At 35.7% G+C, this 21,347-nt stretch overlaps 3 protein-coding genes across 9 annotated transcripts; 1 reads left to right on the top strand and 2 right to left on the bottom strand.

Moving 5' to 3' along the window:
* Positions 1-4,024: 4,024 nt before the first annotated feature.
* LOC111806051 (Leucine-rich repeat (LRR) family protein) lies at positions 4,025-7,884 on the top strand. 5 transcript variants are annotated; one of them, XR_015422825.1, is made up of 7 exons: positions 4,026-4,444; positions 4,747-4,977; positions 5,321-5,467; positions 5,587-5,934; positions 6,828-6,957; positions 7,396-7,464; positions 7,676-7,884. XR_015422825.1 is itself a non-coding variant. In XM_023691394.2 (7 exons), the coding sequence occupies exons 1-6, from the start codon at positions 4,148-4,150 to the stop codon at positions 6,915-6,917; spliced, it is 1,023 nt and encodes a 340-aa protein (XP_023547162.1). In that variant the 5' UTR covers positions 4,028-4,147; the 3' UTR covers positions 6,918-6,957; positions 7,396-7,597. The 5 variants fall into 5 exon arrangements, 3 of the variants coding, with proteins under 3 accessions (XP_086984187.1, XP_086984186.1, XP_023547162.1); XR_015422824.1 differs by having other exon boundaries at positions 7,640-7,884; XM_023691394.2 differs by lacking the exon at positions 7,676-7,884 and having other exon boundaries at positions 4,028-4,444; positions 5,587-5,729; positions 5,820-5,934; positions 7,396-7,597.
* Positions 7,885-9,451: 1,567 nt separating this feature from the next.
* Positions 9,452-14,921, bottom strand: LOC111805256 (SNW/SKI-interacting protein A). Of its 3 annotated transcripts, none has more exons than XM_023690237.2 (4): positions 14,586-14,921; positions 10,600-12,452; positions 10,341-10,400; positions 9,452-9,678 (listed from the first exon to the last, which is right to left on the bottom strand). In XM_023690237.2, exon 2 carries the CDS (start codon positions 12,418-12,420, stop codon positions 10,603-10,605), a length of 1,818 nt encoding a protein of 605 aa, XP_023546005.2. In that variant the 5' UTR covers positions 12,421-12,452; positions 14,586-14,921; the 3' UTR covers positions 9,452-9,678; positions 10,341-10,400; positions 10,600-10,602. The 3 variants fall into 3 exon arrangements, with proteins under 3 accessions (XP_023546005.2, XP_086984185.1, XP_023546004.2); XM_087128059.1 differs by having other exon boundaries at positions 10,511-12,443; XM_023690236.2 differs by having other exon boundaries at positions 10,600-12,443.
* A 705-nt stretch (positions 14,922-15,626) lies between these two features.
* Positions 15,627-20,622, bottom strand: LOC111805369 (Gls protein (DUF810)). The gene is made up of 5 exons (XM_023690426.2): positions 19,734-20,622; positions 18,418-19,275; positions 17,774-18,220; positions 17,197-17,386; positions 15,627-17,116 (listed from the first exon to the last, which is right to left on the bottom strand). Exons 1-5 carry the CDS (start codon positions 20,298-20,300, stop codon positions 16,185-16,187), a joined length of 2,994 nt encoding a protein of 997 aa, XP_023546194.2. The 5' UTR covers positions 20,301-20,622; the 3' UTR covers positions 15,627-16,184.
* Between the last annotated feature and the right edge of the window lie 725 nt (positions 20,623-21,347).

Below are 21,347 nucleotides of genomic sequence, written 5' to 3'. Positions count from 1 at the left end.
TTAAGTTTATTTTAAATTTAGTCTATTTAGATTTTCTATTATTTATTGGTGTTATAAATAAATAATAATAATAATAATGGGAGTGAAAGCTGTACTTGAATATGAAGTTGTGGAGAGATACCAGTTTTTATTTTTATTTATTTATTTTATTATTATTATTATTGCCTCTCTTCCCCACTCAGTATATAATATGTATTTAATATATATATATATATATATATATATATATATATATTTTTTTTTTTTTTTTTTTATTATTATTTTTTTTTAAATAATAAAGCAAAAATGGGTGTAGGGCCGTTTAGCTGGCCGGTCCACTTTCGCTATTAAATTCTGTTTTTATTTTGAATATCCGTAAATAAATTAATATTTATTTTATCGATGGTAGAAGATAAGGATCCCGAGGCATTTTTTGAGTCTCTTATTCTTGTCTCATTCTACGAAAATTCATTAATGACATAACAACGTCACGTTGAAATAAATATACAAAGCAGTAGCACCTTCATGGAAGCTCTACAACAATAAAATTTTACGTTTAACTTAACCGGTTAATATAGCGGTCAGATGAACACGACTCTCCACAATTGTATGATATTGTATGATATTGTCTACTTTGAGTATAAGCTCTCATAACTTTGTTTTGGGCTTCCCGAGAACCAATGGAGAGAGTATTCATTGATTATTACTTTGTTTTGGGCTTCCCGAGAACCAATGGAAAGAGTATTCATTGATTATATAAATCCATGATCATTCCCTAAATTAGCACGATTAGCCGACGTGGGACTTTCGTCATCCAACACCTTCCCCAACAAGCCTCAAACCAATGAAGAGAGTATTCCTTGATTATAAACCCATGATCATTCCCTAAATTAGTTGATGTTGGACTTTCATCATCCAACACCTCCCCTCGAACAAAATACGCCTCTCTTTAATCGAGGCTCGACTCCTTTGGAGTCTTAGTCATTTTTTACTGCCTTCGATGAAACTTGACTCCTTTTCTTTTCGAGTCCTTTGTTCGATATTTGAGGATTTACCAATCTATTGGCACGACTAAGTTTAGGGCATGACTCTGATACCATGGTAGATGAACACGACTCTCCACGATGGTATGATATTGTCAACTTTGAGCATAAGCTCTCGTGACTTTACTTTGGGCTTCCCCAAAAGGCCTCAAACTAATGGAGAGAGTATTCCTTGATTATAAACCCATGATCATTTCCTAAATTAGTCGGTGTGAGACTTTCATCATCAAACAATAGCAACGTCCCACCACTTGTCTACGTAGCTACTAAAGTTTTCTAAATTAGAGCCTCGAAATTAGGTTTTTTTGGTTTGATATCTAAGTTATAAGATTAACAATCGATGAATTTGGTATAATTGCTCAATGAAGACGAAAACCATCTCGGTATAGGTCTCGTAAGTATCTTTTGGATTAATCAAATTACAGTCCCATCATCTTTCTCTAAAGGCCATACACTAAAGTATCTCTTTGAAAAACCGACCTTCGTGGGCCAATAAGGTGGTTGATGTGATTGCGTACATTACCCAGAAACCCTAAATGTATATACTAATCAAGAGACGACTTGCTCTCCCTACTTCACTCCGTTGAGGATGGAGGATTATTAAGAGTGAGTCCCACATTGGTTAATTTAGTGGAAGATCATGAGTTTATAAGTGAGGAATACTATATTCATTCGTATGAGCCCCTTTGAGAAGCCAAAGCAAAGCCATGAGAGCTTATAGTCAAAGGGGACAATATAAAGAATTATAATATAAAAATATATAAAAAAATAATAATTATCCAAATAATAAAGGACTGGCTTCCACCTGCCAACCCAATCACAATGAATTAAATAAAAGGCGAAAAAACAAAAAACCATGATGAAGATGTAAACTTTTTTGGGTTAATGCAACATTATGATATAATTATTGAGCAATTAAGGTTTGGATAACAACTTGCTCTTTCACTAAAGCGTTACTTTTTCAGGCTAAAAGAGAACCCCAAAACTGTTACTCATATGGGACATCATCATTATTTGGGTAAGCATGCTTCTAAAGAGGAACCCAAAGTCAAACTTTTGTTACAAACCCTTCCTAAAGCTATTTCCATTAGCTACAGATTCCTAGCTTTTTCATTAATTAATTATATGCCAAGGAAAAATTAAAGCAATCAATAAAGATTTAATATTTTTATTTTTCTTAATTTTTTACTTTTCGCTTTAGCAATATAAAAAATAAAATTTAATAGATTTATTGATTATAATATGTTGTATTAATATATGAATGGTCACTTTTTCTTTATTTAAATATTGCATTCTCGATATTTGTGCTAGAATGAATGTTTCAAAACCCTGATATTGATTCGTCAGATCCATATCGGTCAACTTCTCACTACCCAAGGTTATATACTGTGAGCCGTTGTTGTTACTCTCTTACTTGCTTATATAACGTTTCTTTCAAAAATCTATCTCTGCCCTCGTTTTCTAAACCTTCTCTTAAACCGTGGCCAGAGGCTCGAGCATACGTCGCTTGGCCGTAGGCGACGTAAAAACGATTTGGTTTAGCTCACTTGTCGTTGGAAAGTGAGTGCTACACAATCGCAATTCTGCTGCCATCAAGAGTGCGATTGTGACAAAAGGGTGTGAAAACCTCTCAATGGCCGACTAGTTTTAAAAAACTTGAGAGGAAGCCCAAAGAGAACAATATTTGCCAACCGTGGGCTTGGACTCTTATAAATGGTGATAGAGCCAGCGAGAAGGCTGAGCTCGAAGGGGGTGGACACGAGACGGTGTGTCAGTAATGCCGCTAAGCTCTAAAGGGGGTGGATTGGAGGGGAGTGTACCACGTTGATGGAAAGTGGATATTTGGAAAATATAATGACTAAAATGAAAAAATGCGTAAGGTTTTGATATTGAAAATTAATTTATCGTCGATGGAAAATGGATGGAAAAAGCTTAGTTTTGTTTCACAGAAAAGGACGAAAGAACTTACGTTTTCGATAAATATTTCATGAATCACGAAAGAGGTTAAAATTTTTCTCAATCGAGGACGTTGATTGAAAATATGAGTTTGGTTGCCATATTTGAGTCAACGTATCAACTCGACTTAATAATGATCCAATACGGTCGAGTCTCCTTATTGAACTCACCTGTTTTATACCAATTTAAGTATACCTCACCTATTTTAAACATATATTATTACCTGTTACCTCGAGAAGCAAGCGTTTGTGTATAAATCATTTTAGTTTATACACGTCAATCAAATATACGCTAATCACAATCTTTACAATTCACGATCTTTTTCACTTATCAATCAATGTTCATTTAATACTCATACATTAGGTAGATATTCGAATTATATATAATTGAACGAACTATATAATATAATAAATAATAATTTGATTAAATGTTCTAAAGTACGGTTCTCTTGTTTCCACATGCCTTATATTCTATGGTTTTAATACCTTTGATTTGACAAGAAAAAGTATGCAAAATCTATACGTATTTCGAACTACGTCGTCAAAAGAATTACGCATTTGTAAAATAAAATAAAATGTATTTTGGATTTGATTTGATTTTTTCCAAATTCAAATATTTAAATTTATCTTAGTACATGAATCTTAAAATTAATTTTTATTTTTAATTTAAAATAATAAAATAATGTTTAAAAAATTTAAAATAGGGCATTAAACGGGTCGATTAAATATGAATAATTTAAAATTTAAATTAATAGATCTTATCTTGTTTTACAATTAAAATTTAATTTTAGGGATCTTATTTTGTTTAGATTTAAAATGGTCGGGGTATTTTAGTCATTTAGTAAATTCGATTTACTATTAAAATATTATATTTTTCCATTTCTACAAAAACAAACAGGCCCAGCCTCAAAGAAGAAATTTGGGCCTTATTGTAATGGGCCTAATTTTTTTGAAAAGCCCATGAGATGAATTGGGCCCTCACGGCTATTCGAGCCCAAACAGTTAAGACTAGGGAACCCAGACACCTTCATTAAGACTGAAAGAGAGCGGTTCTTGAACGCAAACTCAGAATTCCATTTCCAATTAATCGAACACAAGCAGAAGCTCCGGTTTTCTGCGAAACAAGCTTCAGCTTCAATCTTCTTTGCCGTCTGGATTTCTAGGTTTCGCATGGACGCTGTATACGAATCACCGTCTGGTTTGGAATCGAAGGAGGATGATCCGATGATAGTAGATGATCTCAATTCTACGGTTCTCGATCTCACCAGCTTTCAGCTCCATGACCTGGACTCTATTGAGTTGCCTTCGAGTTTAATGGAATTGGACCTGACGGCAAATCGACTTTCGAGTTTGGACTCTCGGATTGGAGAGCTCTCGAACCTGAAGAAGCTCTCTCTTCGTCAGAATCTCATTAATGATGCTGCGGTTGAATCGCTTTCTCGCTGGAACGCTCTGTCAGGTCTCGAGGTATTCAATCGTTCCTCTTCGTCGCATTCGATTTTTAGAAAATTAAATCAGAATCGACGGAACATTGCTTCTAATTATAATGTAGAGATCTATTTTTACGTTTTTTTTTTTCTTTTGTTGTTGTTGTTGTTGTTGCTGAATGCGTCAGTGAGTTTTAAAGATATATCAATATTCTTATGTTGCTCGGTGAGTGTTCTAACTTAATCACATCATAGAAAATGTTGCTCGACGATCCTTTAAGTGAAGCAATTCTAGAATAACGCAAGACCTTGCTATATTTATTATTATATTCGTTGTTATAGGAACTTGTTCTCAGAGACAATCAAATGACGAAAATTCCTGATGCGAGCATATTCAAGAGGCTTTTGGTATTTGATGTTTCTTTCAACGAAATCACTTCGTTACATGGCTTGTCCAAGGTCTCCGATTCACTGACGGAACTTTATGTATCTAAGAATGAAGTTGTTAAAATGGAAGAGCTAGATCACTTCCATCAGTTACAGATTCTTGAGCTTGGTTCCAATAGACTGCGGGTTTGCTCTCTATATCTTTTGTTAAAAATCTTTATTGTATCAGTTATCTCACAGTATGAATATTAGGTATAGCTTCTAGTCAGAGCTTTCTATATAACTATTTGTCTTAGGAAGGTGAATATATGATCATCCGTGCTTTACTTTATTTCATACGGTACTCTTTACTTGTAATTAAAGGCGCAATGCTCATGGTGAAAGAAAAAAAACTTAAAAATAATACAGGCATTCTCTCCTGAAGAAGCAAACAGATAAATTTTAGTTTGTTTCTTCAGAAGAGACTTGTTATTTTTCAAATATTTTTGGATAATAACATTGTGATTGAAGTTTCTACACTGTGTTACAGGTAATGGAGAATTTGCGAAACTTAGTGAATTTGCAAGAGCTATGGTTAGGGCGTAACCGGATCAAGGCAGTAAACCTTTGTGGACTAAGATGTCTCCAGAAAATTAGTCTGCAAAGCAACCGTTTGACTTCAATGACAGGATTTGAGGTATGGTACTTGATTATGACAATAATTTGTTGTTTCAATTTGCACAATAAACATCCTGGTGTGTTCGATCGCTGCTTTGCAATCTCCACAACTTTTTTGTTCTTTTCCCAACCTGTCAGGGATGTATTGCTTTGGAAGAACTATATCTGAGCCATAATGGAATTTCAAAAATTGAAGGCATTTCAACGTTAGTCAATCTTCGTATTTTGGATGTTTCATCGAATAAGCTAACGAGTGTGAGTGGCACTGAAAAACTGACACGGTATCACAAATTCCCTAGCTTCATCTTATGCAACATGCTTATCTTTCCTAGAGTGATAATCTGGAACCTTCACTGGATCTATGTTTGCAGTTTAGAAGATTTATGGCTTAACGACAACCAAATTGAATCACTTGAAAGCATTTCTGAGGATGTTGCAGGTTCAAGAGAGAAACTGACGACCATCTACCTTGAGAACAATCCATGTGTAAGTTTCCATACTCAAGAATGTTCATAACTTAAAAATTTTCTTTCAACTTGGTAAGGCCATTATGACCTCTAGTTTCTGAACTGTTGGCGCTTCAATAGTGTGATGATGATATCTTTGGGGCTTAGTATAGGTTTCTTCATGTTTCATATTTCAGCTATGACTTCTGAGGGAAAAGTATAGGCGTCGTTCATAACAATTTACTTCTACTCTTTCTATTTTTAAAGAAGAAAACTATCATCATAGATTTTCTGTGCTTCTCAATTCTTTGATTTGGCATGCTAGCTTACTCTTCTGCTTTCCATATAACCATCCTGCGAACTTAAATAAAAGAATTTTTGTAAGATGAAAATGAAATCCAATTTTCGTACTAGACATGTGTATATAACACTATAACTCCTTTATTAGCATTTTATTTGATATGCTGCTTGAATATTTCTTGTCAGTTTGGAAGCCGTAGAAATCTAAAATAATACAGATCTTCCCTGCAACTCCTCTAAAGCCGCGATTTTGCCTATCCTCTCGGAGGGTGGGGGTTGGCATTTTAGACTTTTTTAGGCTCTGTTTGATAATGATTTAGTTTTTTCATTTTCCTGTTTGCTTGTTTTCTCTTACTTTCCCTACAATGGTAAGAACCTTTTGAATTCTTAGTCAAGTTCCAAAAACAAAAATATTTTTTTTAGTTTAAAAACAAAGAAAGTGAATACGAAAACAAAGAAAACAAAGAAACTTATATGTTTATAAGTTTAATTTTCAAAAAACTCTAAATCAAATACTAAATAGCTATTGAACTGAGTCTCTGATTTTTCATATTAGGTATTTCATCAGCCATAAATAGTGAATGGATCTTTCTGTTTGGCGTTTTCATGACAACCGATGGTCTTTTTTTGCAGGCAAAGACTCCCAACTATTTTGCCAGACTAAAACAGATTTTCCCAAACATACAGCAAATTGACTCGGAGATCTTTACAAAGGACTTTTGAGAGTACACTGCAGCTTCTCGTGGACAGCCATAATATACAAGTAACATACTTCCACCTTCCATTCTTTCACTGATTTAGTTAATTTTAATTTTGCAATTAATGTTTCAAAACTAATTTATTTTTAAAAAATTCTGTTAGTTATGTTCGCTAAAATGCCCAATACAAACTCAAAGATCGAGTAATTATTGTTTAAAACATTATGGGAAAAATTGAAACCAACTGTATTTATTAGGGGTATTTTGTGTATAAATTAGTCGATTTCTATTTTTCCGGTTGATCATAAATTTTGATCCTAATGTGTTAATTTTGTTCGATATTTTAACAGAGATGGCTACAAAAATATCTCTTCTGCTTATAAAAGCTATCAAATATTGAGTAAAGTTGGAAATTGTGAAAATTTGTAAGAGATTAATTTAAATACTAAAGAAATCGAGTATCTGAGTTATTAATTATTTTCATTCTTGGATCCTTTTGGCAGGTCAATTATGGATAAAATGCCGAGGAGACTTTATTCGTTTGTGGACTTCTGCCCTGCTCTCTTTTTAAGGTTGTGTGTTAAATAATTAGTACTTATTTAACCAAATTTTGCATGTTATTTGGAGTCCAAAAATTTGTTTGTGGAGTTTGAATTTGGAGTTCTAGAGGTATTTCAATGTTCAGTGGTCTAGTTCCAAGTATAATGTCTTATTTTCTGAATTGTAAATTTTTCTTGAGTGGGCCAGCTGAAAATGTCGTTTTTGCCCCCTACGTACCCAAAGGAAAACAGCGGCAGCAGTAGTGTAAAACCAAGGGAAGGGCCGTACGAGTGCTACAAATATTGTCGATTGCTAGCTTGGTCTTGCTCTTTGTCAGGTGAATGCTCTATTTCCGCATCATTCACTTGAATTTTATAAAAAATAACTGTTTTTAGTAAGATAAAACGTTCTTTCTTAATAATGAAATTTATAAACACTATTTATGTCCATAAGTTTTGGATTTTGTTACTCACTTTCTACTCTTGCTAAGTTTTGAAAATTTAAAAAAAAAAAAAAAAAAAAAAAAGAAGTTTTTCTAGACTTATTTTTGTTTTTAGAATTTTACTAGTAATTCAAGTGTTTTGAAGGGGAAATTAGGGAAAAACCAAAACAATTTTTTTTAAAAAAAAAACTATTAACAAGATTAGATGGATTCATTAATTTTTTATATCTTATTTAAACCTTTATTCGTGATTTTTTTAATTTTTGAATTTGTAAATAACATATCATTCATTGAATGAAAAATATCAGATGAGTATGACATTATTTTACTTTTTAAAAAATTTGAAAATTGATTTGAGTGTAAATTGTAGCTATTTTTACGTGATCGAAAATTGAATTAAAAATAGAACGAAAAGATTTTCCCCTCTATTTGTTTCCATGTCTATCCATGTCTTAGAGAAAAAATATTTTATTTCTGCTTATTTTAAGAATATAGGTCTATCGATGACCATATATTCCGTTTTTAAAAATATTAAAAAATTAGGTTCCTAACACCCATTTAACTTTAAAAAATTGCGAATACAAAATTTATCTATGGACGAAGACTTCGAGTTTGATTAGATTTATATGTAGTAGATTATTATTGTTTTGTATATAGTTTTCTTTTGTCTAAAGTTTATTAGAACAAAATTATAAGTTTTACGTACGTTGGAGAAAATTTAAAAGTTTAGGCATATTATTAAATTTGAGAAACGTTTTAAAATGTGCAAGTAAAACTAAAAAACAGGTTTCTGTAGACCAAATTAAGATTTTCAAATGTTTATTTATTTATTTATTTTAAATCGACGCTAGGGAGCACCCTATTTTAAGTTTATACCCCACTAACTTACCTTTCTTAATCTTCTCTAACCAATCCGTCCGCAACTTATTTTTGTCTCTAATATAATTAAGACTAAAGAGTGTCAATTTGATATTCTATTTTGAAATTAAAAGATAAAAAGGTAATGTTGAAGAGAGTAATTAAAAGAGTAAAGATTGCCGATTAGATATTCTATTTTAAAATTAAAAGATAAGGTAAGGTTGAAGAATAAAATTTTAGAGAGGAGAGAAGAAGCGGTCAGATGGATAAAAGTCGAAGGGAAGAAAAGATGGTTCGAAGGAAAATATGTTAGAAGAGGCAACCCAAATTATGAAAAAGGATTTACCCTTCTGTTTTGTAATCTACTAAAACTGAAATCGTGATAAAATAAGGAATGTTAAGAGAATAAAAAAGGTTCGTTCAAAAGAAAATATGATTTAGCTCAAAAGCTCAACTTCGATATAAAATAAAAGTTAGGATGAAAAAGATTCAATGTATTTTCGAGAAAAATGACGAACACACTAGAAATTCTTTGGAAATATGATCTTTCAAACAAAGGCTTAATAACTTTTGTCTTTTGTTTTTAGATTTAAATTACAATTTCATGAAATAGAAAAACAATCAGTTTTTATTCAAAACAAATAAGCAGAAAACTGTTATCAAATATTAGTCAAATAATTTATATTTTAGAAAACAAAAAACAGAAATTAAAAATGTAGTAGCATAAATTTGAAAATCGATTATAACAAAATAAATATAACAGATCAATAATCAAAGGAGGAGTTAAACCTTTTTTTTTCTTTTTGGGGGGGTGAGGGAATGGGAATACCTGGCGGCATCTTCGCCCTCCAAAATCAATGATTCCCTGGTTTTCATATCCTTCTACGTGTTTTTAAATAAAATTCAGATAGATGGGCTGTGACGACCGTTGATCTTCGTTAGTTTCCTACGAACAAAGGATTTCGGTTAATGGAGAGCAAATAGAGAAAGAAGATCCAAGGTTAATGAAGAGCAATAGAGAAAGAATATCACAAAACAGATGTTGACATTCAAATCTTGTCCGAAATGGGGGTTCGTTGTAAAAATGATGGATTCAAGCAGAGTAGTATACCTAAATAAGAAAGTTAAAAAATGGACAAATTGGAATTGTAGCTTTAAAGTGTACTAAAAAGGCTGACAAATGTCCATGAAGTTTTCATTAGTAAATTGCGTTCGGATTCTGCATGCAAATCCATGGCTATAAGTGGAGAGTAAATTGTTACACGCGGAAATTTCTATTAAAAAAAACTATATGGTAAAAAATACCTTTATACTACTGAAAGTTGCAATATAACTCACTTCAAAAACGTTTCATAACTTATCTTAAAATAAAAATTCTTTTTAAGATTTTCAATAGAAATTGAAATTTTCCACACCATTTCAACTTTCTCCAACAGCTCAATGGATAGTTTTGAAACATTTAAGAGAGGATAAGTAATATTGCAATTTTTTAAATAGGAAGAAACAAACAAACAAACAAACAAACAAAAAAAAAAAAAAAAAAAAGGAAATAAGGGAGAAAATAATGTAAAACAACTGGAAATATCTAAATAGAAGTAAAAATGTCACCTCAAAGGCACCATTTTCTCCGAAGAGTACTCCTCCTGATCGGGATGCCAACTTTTCCACCTGTCGCAAAGAAAAATTCAATCCATCCAAACGAATTAAAGATTTTCCAACGCAATAAAGCATAGAAAGATAAAAATATGGAGTAAAATGGCAATCAAATATTATCTTACTCATATTTCAGAAGCGCTTTTGGGAGGGTACCTTCTAATGCCAGTAGTAATATAATTGAAACACAAGATAAAACTGATTGGATTTGTACCTTCTAATGCCCTCTTTCAAATCCAATGCGACTTCTACCGGAGCCACCATCATAGCCGTCTCGCGTTGATGAACCACCACTGGCTCTCATTGTCCCACCACTGCCAACTTTATCCATAGCTTTCTTACCTTTCTTCACTTCAGTCAAGAACTGATCCAGTCCAAATGGATCGGCTTCTTCGACTTCTCTTTCGAACTCCACCGGTCTGTCTCTAGGTCCAGACCTTTCTGCAGTGCCTGAAAATGACTTGTCTGGTTTGAAGCGATCGGTCTTCATAATCTTGTCTAACTGTTCGTCAGCACCTCCGTACATATCAGAATCGGCATCTTTTTTAGGTCTGTAAAGGGTTGAGAGAGTGGGCTGAGCGGTAAATAAGCCCTTGTCGTATATATTGTACTGGTCGTCGTTGGCAAATCCCGAGTCCATTCCTTTATCTTGGTTAAATAGCCTCTGATCATACATAACTTCTCCCTCTCTATCTGCTCCGGTAGAAGCCATTCCAAGTGCAACCTTCTCACTAATATCACGATCTCTATCTCTTGTAATCTTACTCCTCTTCCCCATTGCTGCATCTTTGGCTTCCAACCTTCTTTCCCTTTCCCTCTCTCTACGTCGTTCCTCACGAATCTTCTCACGCTGCAATCGCTCTTCCCTTTCTTCCCTCGTCTCCTTTGATAAAGCCTTCTCTTTTTCTCTAATATGCTCGAACTCCTCTTTCATCTCAGAAGTGTCTCTATCTGCAGTGCTCCTCTCAGATGGATAAGAAACTGCAGGCGGAGGTGCAGCACCAGTCCTCTCAGACCGAGCCTTTTGAGCTAAGGCTCGAAGCTCCAATTCCTTCTTCTCCTTCTGCTTCATAAGCATTTCTTTCTGAACCTTAGATCTCATTGCAACTGCTTCTCTTGCTTTCTGTTCTGCAACATACAATGCTTCAGATAGCTTTGCGAAATTGTCGTTGATTTGAACTTCTTGAAGGCCTCTGCCATCAGCTGCAAGACGCTTGTCAAGTGGGATTGTATAACCTTTCGGATTCTTCCAATTTGAAATACAAGGTGGAATCTTCCAATCCTGTTGATCCTTCACGGTGACAGGACGAGGAGGGGAATGCATGACTGGCACAGGAGGAGACCCAGAAGCTCTAGGAACACGCTTATGCTTGAACTTTGGAGGCTCGAGTGGATCTACTGGCATTTCCACCATTCTAATGATTCTCTCCTTGGCACCTGAATTAAAAGCTGCTGATTGCTGAGATGGCTTATACTTGATAAATTTTGAATCTGATGATTGCTTGGCTACATTTTTAGGCTGAGCTGCACTCAATCTTACATTCACTATCTTTTCAAGTGCAGACTTCGTTTCCTCGGTTGTTTCTTCAATCTCTTTCTGCATCTCTTCATCCTCATCATTCTCTTCATCAGTCTTCAAGATCTTTGGAATGAGGTCTTTATGTTGTGAATAAACAATCTTTTTAGAATTTTCATTCTGTTTTACAATGGCATCATATGCAACATTTCCATGGGCATCCACCGTAACAGGAAGGATCTTTGATCCAGGCTTTGATGATTTGTCTCTACCCATGTCGAGTGGGTATTGAGCAATGTGAATCTCTGGGAAAGCACCACCATCTCCAAAATCCTCTACTTTCCGAGGAATAAATCCACTACGCTTCAAGTAAGGTGGTACAGGATTGGCCTTAACAACAGAAGTTTGTTCTGCTTCTGATGAACTTAACCGCTGCTTGAACCATGGATCATTTGAGTGATCGTACTGTGTCACAGCTGTTGACTTTACAGCAGGAAGCAGGTCTTTCAGAGACGCCATAATTTTTGGCTACCAAAATGCACCTGCAAAGTCTATGAAATATCAAATAACGAACATCTTTATCTATAGTACCGTTAACCCAGGCCAGAGTTTTCTATAGCAGAAAAGTAGAGGAAATAAATCTATCTTACAAATAAGGGGCTTTGAACTAAATGGAAACCGTTCAAACTCTGATTGAAGTATAAAATAAAGAAGCTGAAAACTTCCCAGAACAATTAGTTTCCACTTGTAGAAGAAAGGGGGAAATGGTGTTTCAAGTTCACTAGCACAAACAGGTAAAACTAGTTGGGAGGTTCATTTATTCCCAGAAATACTACCTTACACCAAACTTTTTTTGACATTTCAAATGTAATTAAACTTATTTAATATTTACATAGAATGTTCCAACCAACTGCTTCTGTTGTAGCTTATGTATAAATAACTTCGAATTATTTGTGTTTTAGTAGTGAGCACACCCTAGGGGTTGGTCTGCTCGGCCAATCCAATGGTCAATTTCACAGAATCATTTGCTTCCAGCATGATATAAAACTAGCCTGAAGTTGGGACATGGATACAATCCATAAAAATTACAAAAGTGACCATCAACTACATGGCAACCACATTGATTCACGTCCATAGAATTTCAGAACTTGGAACCAATGTGACCATGTGAGTTGTGACTATAAACTTGAAAGCCACCTAACCATGACAAAATTTGGCATGTGTCTCTACTAATTTATGAGAATTTGTTTATTTAATATTATCTTGATACGGTCCAGACTACAGTACTTGAATCCCAAGCAAACTAACCAGGAAAACAAATTCAAAATTTCGATAATCAACTGCAAATTTACAATGTCAAAAAACATTGTCCATTCTAAATTACAAAGCCAGAAACCCTGGCAAGAACCTTTAATATTCAACTTAATAATTCCAAAATTTCATTCAGAAATCAATTTTTAACAATTTTAATTTACAAATAGATCTAGAGAATACTAGAATAAGAACATCAGGAAGGGCCAATAAATGGTTAATTCAACTGAAAAACGAAAAAAAAAAAAAAAAAAAATACTCAAAAAGTCATCTGCCTACAGCTTGATATTAACCTAGCCATAAGTCGAGACATTAATGCAATTAACAAAAATCACAAAAGAAGAATAAAGAAGCTATCAAACAACTTGATCGACTCTAGTAGAACTTCAAAAACTTGAAACCTGATGTAGCTATAAACTCGGCTTTCAAGTAGGAGAAGAAGATTAAAAAACTTGAAACCTAACCTTAATAGTACAAAATTTTACTTTCGTTTAATACAATTTCTGAGAGTTCTTTGTGAAAGAATAGTTAGTCACAACTGACAGTACTTCAGTTCCGACCATACAAACTTGGAAATCAAATTTACAATCAAAATAATCCATAATATTACAAAATTTTACTCTCGTTTAATACAATTTCTGAGAGTTCTTTGTGAAAGAATAGTTAGTCACAACTGATAGTACTTCAGTTCCGACCATACAAACTTGGAAATCAAATTTATAATCAAAATAATCCATGACAAGGTTAAATAAGACGGCAAGAATTATTAGAAATATCTGCAATATTGAAATTAACGACTCCGAGTCCATATACAAATCATTCTTTAAAAAAACAACACGATCTTTGGAGTGCTAGAAAAGATCTCCAGTTCCACGAAAATATGAAGAATAAGCAGATATGATCTATAGCATAAGGAATTACGATTCTCACCACCAGAGACAAGAATAACACTATCGGTATTAAACTCAATGACTCCGTATTCATAGAGAAATCATTCTTTACCGATTCTGAAATACGAATAGATCATCGGAGTGCTAGAATAAGCTCGCCAGTTCAAGAAAAATATGAAACAAGAGAAGAAATAACTTGTAGCACTCGAAATTGCGATTCTCACCATTGAAGAGAAGAACTAACACCATCAATATTCTATAAAATTGCTCCGAAATGAAAGAGAAATCATTCCGACTCTAAAACAACAATAGATCTTCGAAATGCTAAAATTAGTTCTCCGTTCGAGACGAACATGAAGCAAGAACGAACAAGCAGCCAATAGCATAATAAATTACAATTCTCACCATCGGAAACAAGAATAGCTATATCAACATCCAGATTCTAGGTTGAAACGCATCAATTTCTAATAAAATGAAACTTACAGATAGCGAATCTCTGAAATACGACAGACGCGGAAACCGAATTTGTTTCTGTAACTAAGAAATAGACGCCGCAACGCGTAGATCGTCGACGGCCTCCGTGAAGAAGGAAGGTGAGCTTCTGCCTTCCGGCGATGCCTCGAGAGAGAGACAGAGAGAGACAGAGAGAGACAGAGAGAGAGAGACAGACAGACAGAGAGAGAGAGAGAGAGAGAGAGAGAGAGAGAGAGAGAGAGGGAGACCAAAGGAAGGAGAAAGCGAGTTGATGTTACTGAGAGTCAGAAATGAAGAAGAGAGGCTTTTGGTTCGATGAATCTTCGCGGAGACAAACTTGAGGGCTGGCGCTATATATACGGCAATTTTCACGCGCGCCTAGCCGCCGACCTTCGACGGCCCCCTTCGTAAATTCTCAATATTACCCTTTTCTTGATATGATATTTCACTTTTACCCTTGTTTCTCTGTTTATATTTGAACCTGTTCGCCGCCCGGTAACTTTATAAATTTATAAGATTAACGTGCGTATCTTGATATGTTCAATTATAAATTTGTTTAATAGATTAATTTTAAAAAGAATTGATTTATGACTCGGTATGTTATGAGCATTTCTCCCACAATTGTATGATATTGTCCGGTTTGAGCATAAGCTCTCATGGGTTTACTTTGGGCTTTTCCAAAATGTCTCACACCAATGGAGAGAGTATTCTTTGATTATAAACTCATGATCATTCCCTAAATTAGCCGATGTGGGACTCTCATCATCCAACACCTTCTCTCGAACAAAGTACGCCTCCCTTTGATTGAGGCTCGACTCCTTTGGAGTCTTAGTCATTTTTTACTGTCTTCGAAGAGACTTGACTTCTTTTCTTTTGGAGTCGTTTGTTCGACATTTGAGAATTTACCAATCTATTGGCACGACTAAGTTTAGGGTATGGCTCTGATACCATGTTAAAACGAATACAGAGGGCCCAATAGAAGTTATGAAATCGTCAGAGAGAGACTATTGTCATCAAAATTTATAAAATCTTTGAAGGTTGAGGCCAAAATGCAATAACTGCCTTTCTCATTCTTCTACAAAATTACAAGGCTAAATCAATAAATAACTAAGAACTCATAAGTCAAAACATACACACCAATCAGTAGTAAAAAAAACAGGGTAAGAAGTGGTCAAGAAAATCATCAGATCAGATTATTAACAGCAGTCAAAAGAAGAAAAACCTGTAGTTTGTGATTCCTTACAGTGTGGTATTTGTATGTTGAAAGAAGTCTCTGTCATAATCAGATGGTAAAAGGAAGCCTCTGTATGATGCGTACGTTTTCCTTGTACCTAACTATGTATAAAAGAGGCTGTGTTACTCGAACCGTGACCGAAGACGCGAGAAAGCGACAAAAGCTGATTGATTCAACATAACCATCCTATAAAATCCAGTCGAAGAACAACTGCACTATCCCACGAGAACACGACGGTATCGTGCAAGAATGCTCTCTCTGAAGACCATAAATTTCGATGCACGGAGTCGTAATTTGTCGCCACAATTGGCACGAAGCGTCCTACTATGTACAATATATCATATGGTTGGGGTGAGGCATGGTTGGCAAGTTGGTTATAGTTTTTTGGGCAAATTGTAAGTCTTCTTGAGGAACTTTGCAGCTATCTCATCGTTGCGATAGCACAAGACTCGGAGTAGTGTATTCGGCTCGGTTGGTTCCCAATGACCAGAAGTTGGAGGCAAAGGAAGCCTGGATTTAGCTTGCACACCATGCGACTCCACCATCACATATTTGAACTGCTCGATCAGACTTTCGGAGTCGGAACGAAACAGATCGATGACTCCGTTAACAATGCCTGAATGTTTACTAATCAAATCAGCAGGAAGCCCATCACCATTGGACCAAAAGAGATCTGTTAGAAACTTAAAGTCTTCCTCGATCATTTCCGAATCTTGCTTAACAAAAGCTCGGGACGGGCCTCCAGCAAGTAGAACTAATAGGAAACCATCGAAAGAGGCTTTCATCACGTCGGTTATCATCCGTGTTCTGACTCTGTCATGGACAACAGTTGATGAAATGGTTTCTAGGTATTGCTCAAGCTGCTGAAGGAATGGCTCAATCCTTGAAGATGCAACCTCCCCAATATATAAGCCATCCCATAAAAACTGACTGAGATCGTGGAATACAACTTTGTATGCAGTTGCTTCACTTAGTTGCTTTATCCCTTCCACACACACAGATGCCGAAAGCTCAAACCATTTCCCAGCTAGGTTCCTAACAGCATCTGTGTAGTGAGGCTCGAGATTCTTAAGACGGGCAACCGCCCTTCTTTCTTGGACTTCAAGCTCGGTCCGTATATGGTGCAACGAATTAATACAAACACATAGCTGGGGGATCGACAAAGAGTTATTGGCATTCGTGATCCCGAACTGGGTCCTCCCCTGACCCGCTTGCAACTTTTCCTTCTTTTTGAATACGCCGAACTTTGATCCTTTCGAACATCTAGTTAAAGCAGGCAGAGCAGGAATATAGGTACTTCGGGATCCTGAAAATGCATGATGAATTTTAATGGTTGCATAGAGATATCACTAACTTCCTTAGAAATTCGGTAAATAGAACACTTACCGCAGCCAGATTTTGCCTTAAGTATGTACTGTTGCAAACATTTGTCAAGACCAGTCATTAAATCAGGAAGCAATGATGCGTGTTGTGGAATTGACAACAAAAAGAATGCTTCAAAACTTTCATCGACTATTCGTAAAACTTCAACGACAGAAGGAGCGACGTGCTCTTTGTTTGCACGTGGATTCCATACCTATTCAGAGTGTTTGTAAATGATAGTTCAATAACGTTATAAAAGATGCGAACATGCAAGAAACAGCCCAAGCCCACCGCTGGTAGATATTGTCCTCTTTGAGTTTTCCTTTTCGGGTTTCCCCTCAAGGTTTTTAATACGCGTCTGCTAGGGAGAGGTTTTCACACCCTTATAAAGAATGTTTCATTCTCCTCTCCAACCGATATGAGATCTCACAATCCACCCCCTTGAGGGCCCACTTCCCCTCAAAGTTTTTAAAACGTCCACGCCCTTATAAAGAATGTTTCGTTCTCCTCTCGATGTGGGATATCACAATCCGTTTCCTAAATGTGAAGCTATTACCAGTCCAAATCTACATAATAACCAGATAATGTCATGACCACATACCTCTTGTTGAAGGAATCTGCCAATCCATTCCTTTAGTCTGTCCACTCTCGTACTGATCCACGTCTTTACGAGGTCGGCAATTAGCGTTTCAGCTTCGTAAGGAGGCATCTCTCGTATTATGGACTTCCCACCATCTTCACTGTCTACTGAATCTCCAACTGCAATCTGCACGAGATCTTTCTCCAATTTATCAGCTGCATTGAGCACTTCAATAGCATTCGGCGTCAGTTCATCAATACCCGAAATGAATTTTTTCAGTTCCTTGCCGTAACAAGAATGGATCGTTGAAACGGCTACTCCTGCTGCATGAGGGTGCCATTCCTTGAATATTGGACTAAACATTGCCTTCTCATCGAAAGCCAGTTCGCTCACCTCTTGAGCAAGGACAGAAAGAACATGAGGTGGATTTTTCTGGTTTTTAATGGTTGATTTAACCCTCTCCATTTTCTGTAATGATAAGGACAAGAACACTCTTCAGTGACAATCCATAGAGGCAGGCGAAAAGGAAGCATGATGAAAGGAAAGAAAAAGAAAATCGCTACTCGAGTTTCTAAGACAAATTCCACAAATTCATAAATCTCTTAGAGAGCTAAACGAAGTCACAATTGAAATAAGAGAGTTGATCTTTAACTGATTGCACTTACCTTAGAAAAAGCAGTTCGAAGTGATGATCTTATATAGTTATCGACTTTGTTATATGCCACATCAACTTCGATCGTCTTCCAATCGTGTTGGTTATTTTGCAGTAACTCAGATGATAATACTGCAATAGAGACTAGGCTTTGCATACACTCAATGTTGTCACTGTGAAAATCGTTGCGGTATGCAAGAAGCTTTCTCTCCGTCGAAACCAAAATCGAACTAAGAGTAGTGCTCAGGATTCTCGAGTAAATAGGATCCTTGTAGGACTCGACGTCGTCTTCAACTTCGGCCAACAGACTTTTGGATGCAGATAGCAAGTCACTTCCGACTTGTCCCGTGGCAACGTATCGATTGAACAAAACCCACGAGAAACAAAGATTATGCAGCATCTGGTTCATGCCAAGCACAACCCAAGTTTTCTTAACATGTTCCAAGACCTCATCAACCTCTTCAATGATAGAAGTTGCATCATTAGCATCAAAACAAGCTTCTAAAAGAGTTTGGTAGAGCCTGAGATTCAAAGGGAACCCATCTGCCCAATGGCACATGCCCGGAACAGACTCGCCAAATGATCTACAAGCAAGAGACAACACGATACTCCGAAGGTCTTGGATAATTTCAAAGTTTCTCCCAGCATCAATGGGTTTCTCCATAGCACCACGAACAATCTGTCGAAAACGTTTCGGAGCGTCGTCTGCCTTTTCTAATGGCAAGCGAGGATGCAATAGAAGTCCTATTTCAAGAACCTTCAAATAACGCCTTTGCCAAGCCATGTGTTCTTCATTATTTTGGAAGTCCAAAGCCTTAAGCTGTTGAAACAGCTCGAGCGGCAGAACCATCGACTCTATCCGCCTTCCAAGCTGATCCAAGAACAAGATATTATAAACCCATGGCATATAAGATCGATTGCAGCATATAGAAATGGTTAAACAGAGTTTCGAGCCCACCACTAGTCCTGAGGAGGTTTCACCTACCAAGAATAGCTCTAGAAGACAACAAAAGTTCAATGTAATCCCCGAGCTCAAGGATAGAAATAGCTCAATATTTGATTCAATCGTCCCAAAAGTAATGAAATCTAAGCATGTAGGAATACAGTAATAGGACAATTTCACGAAGAACTGTCACTCATATTAGTCTCAATCATGTTCTTCTCGTAAGAGGATGCTAAGATAAGCAATAATCTATCATCAAAACAAATCAGGATGCGAAAAGAGCAAAGAATATGATGTTTTCCATGTCATTTCTCATAAATTTTCTCAGCCACAGAACAGAAAATTCGACTGCAGAAGAGCTTTCAATTCCAAGTACCAAAACGCACCTGTCCAGAAGTGATCCTCAAAAGCGCCCTTCTAATTCTCGAATCAACCTGTTCCGAAATTCTCATCTGAATCCTTATCAACTCCCCTACCGTCAATCCCGAAGTCGCTCGACCTTGATTCGCTGACTCATCGCCTCCGATTATCCTCTTCCTCGCCGATGATGATGATTTCAGCCCTAGCGCCTTCTTAAATTTGCTCACAGCCGTCGACGTTATCGACCGGTGCAGCGACGTCGCCGTCGACAACGACGCAGACCGATCAACTCCCTTCTCCGACTGCGAAATATAAGTTAACGGTTTACCGCCAGTGCTCCGGCAAGATCCAATCAAGATCTCGTACGCGGTTACTCGGAGCTCCGACTCCGACAGTTGCAAGCCTAAATCGCCAAACGGCGAGGGGATCTCGTCAATCGGATAAACCGGCATGGTTATTGAGGTTGTAGCGGCACTGGTGGAGGCCGCGGCGGCGGAAGTAGTGATAGTTGTTGTGTCGTGTATCACTGAGCTCGAACTCGAACCATGCCTTCGGGAGCTTCCTCGTGACCGATCACTGAATAATCGGGACATCGTTGCAAGCTATAACAAAGAAAAAGGCAAAATAATCGACCAGAAGATAAGAATCGGAGGCGAGATTGTGGGGTCGGAGTTCACTTTTCTCTCTGTTCTCGCGTCAATTACGATTAACCTCCGTTGGGTATAACAGACGACAGAGAAATTCTTCGCTTCGCTTTCAAGAAAAATCCATGGATACCAAATACAAATAGCTACCAGAAATCTGTAACACACAAGAACAGGAGAATTTTCAACAACGATGGATAGAGAAAGAGAAAGAGAGAGGAAGGTTTCTGCTTTTTCCAAGCGTGTGACAGTGTGAAAAAGAAGAACGTCTACAGAACGGTAGTAATTGATTAATTCAACCATTTATAATTCTAAAAATTGTAATTATCCTTTTAAAAACTAATTTTGTCTTTTTCTTTTTCATTAATCCTTACTTTTATTGAAAAATCCTTTTTTTCTTAATTTATATTTATATAAATATTAATAACAAATTGGTGCTCAGAATTTCATGAAAACATTTCATTTTTTAATTTTAATTTTTAAAATTAATGTTTGGTTTCTAATTTTATTTATAATGATTTTTTAAATATTTTATCAAATTTAAAAAATAAAACCACTTTTTTAAAATTGCTTAATTAAATTAAAATTAAGGTAGTCCTTACATAAATTTTATAACATTTAATTCTAAAAATGAATATCAATAAAATAATGTGAAATTGCTTAATTAAATTAAAATTAAGGTAGTCCTTACATAAATTTTATAACATTTAATTCTAAAAATGAATATCAATAAAATAATGTGTGGTCATGTTTAAAAGTTACACACATTTATTTAAAAGTTCACATTTAATTTTAATTTTAATGATATAAATATAATTGTTACCATTCTTTTATTACATGAATTAAAGGAATGAAGAAATTCCTTCCACTTGTGAAATTTCTCATTGATTTTCGTAGTAATTAATTTTTTTATAGAAAATTTATCGGACTTTTTTTTAATTTTACCTACTAAAATTCATACATCAAATTCTTACCAATTTTAAATTAGAGAGAACA

Source organism: Cucurbita pepo, chromosome 11 (assembly GCF_057944985.1).
Source record: "Cucurbita pepo subsp. pepo isolate OVF chromosome 11, ASM5794498v1, whole genome shotgun sequence".
In the NCBI taxonomy this organism is placed as follows: domain Eukaryota; kingdom Viridiplantae; phylum Streptophyta; class Magnoliopsida; order Cucurbitales; family Cucurbitaceae; genus Cucurbita; species Cucurbita pepo.
Note: the sequence above shows the minus strand (reverse complement) of the source record. Positions and strands in the feature narration are given on the sequence as shown.

Excerpts from the sequence above, each read along its gene's own strand:
- LOC111806051 (XM_087128060.1), top strand. The coding sequence starts at position 4,148 with ATGGACGCTGTATACGAATCACCGTCTGGTTTGGAATCGAAGGAGGAT. Across the intron at positions 4,445-4,746 it reads ACGCTCTGTCAGGTCTCGAG|GAACTTGTTCTCAGAGACAA; the intron begins GTATTCAATCGT and ends TCGTTGTTATAG. Across the intron at positions 5,935-6,827 it reads ACCTTGAGAACAATCCATGT|GCAAAGACTCCCAACTATTT; the intron begins GTAAGTTTCCAT and ends CTTTTTTTGCAG.
- LOC111805256 (XM_023690237.2), bottom strand. The coding sequence starts at position 12,420 with ATGGCGTCTCTGAAAGACCTGCTTCCTGCTGTAAAGTCAACAGCTGTG.
- LOC111805369 (XM_023690426.2), bottom strand. The coding sequence starts at position 20,300 with ATGTCCCGATTATTCAGTGATCGGTCACGAGGAAGCTCCCGAAGGCAT. Across the intron at positions 19,276-19,733 it reads TGAGGATCACTTCTGGACAG|CTTGGAAGGCGGATAGAGTC; the intron begins GTGCGTTTTGGT and ends TTCTTGGATCAG. Across the intron at positions 18,221-18,417 it reads TTCGAACTGCTTTTTCTAAG|AAAATGGAGAGGGTTAAATC; the intron begins GTAAGTGCAATC and ends TTATCATTACAG.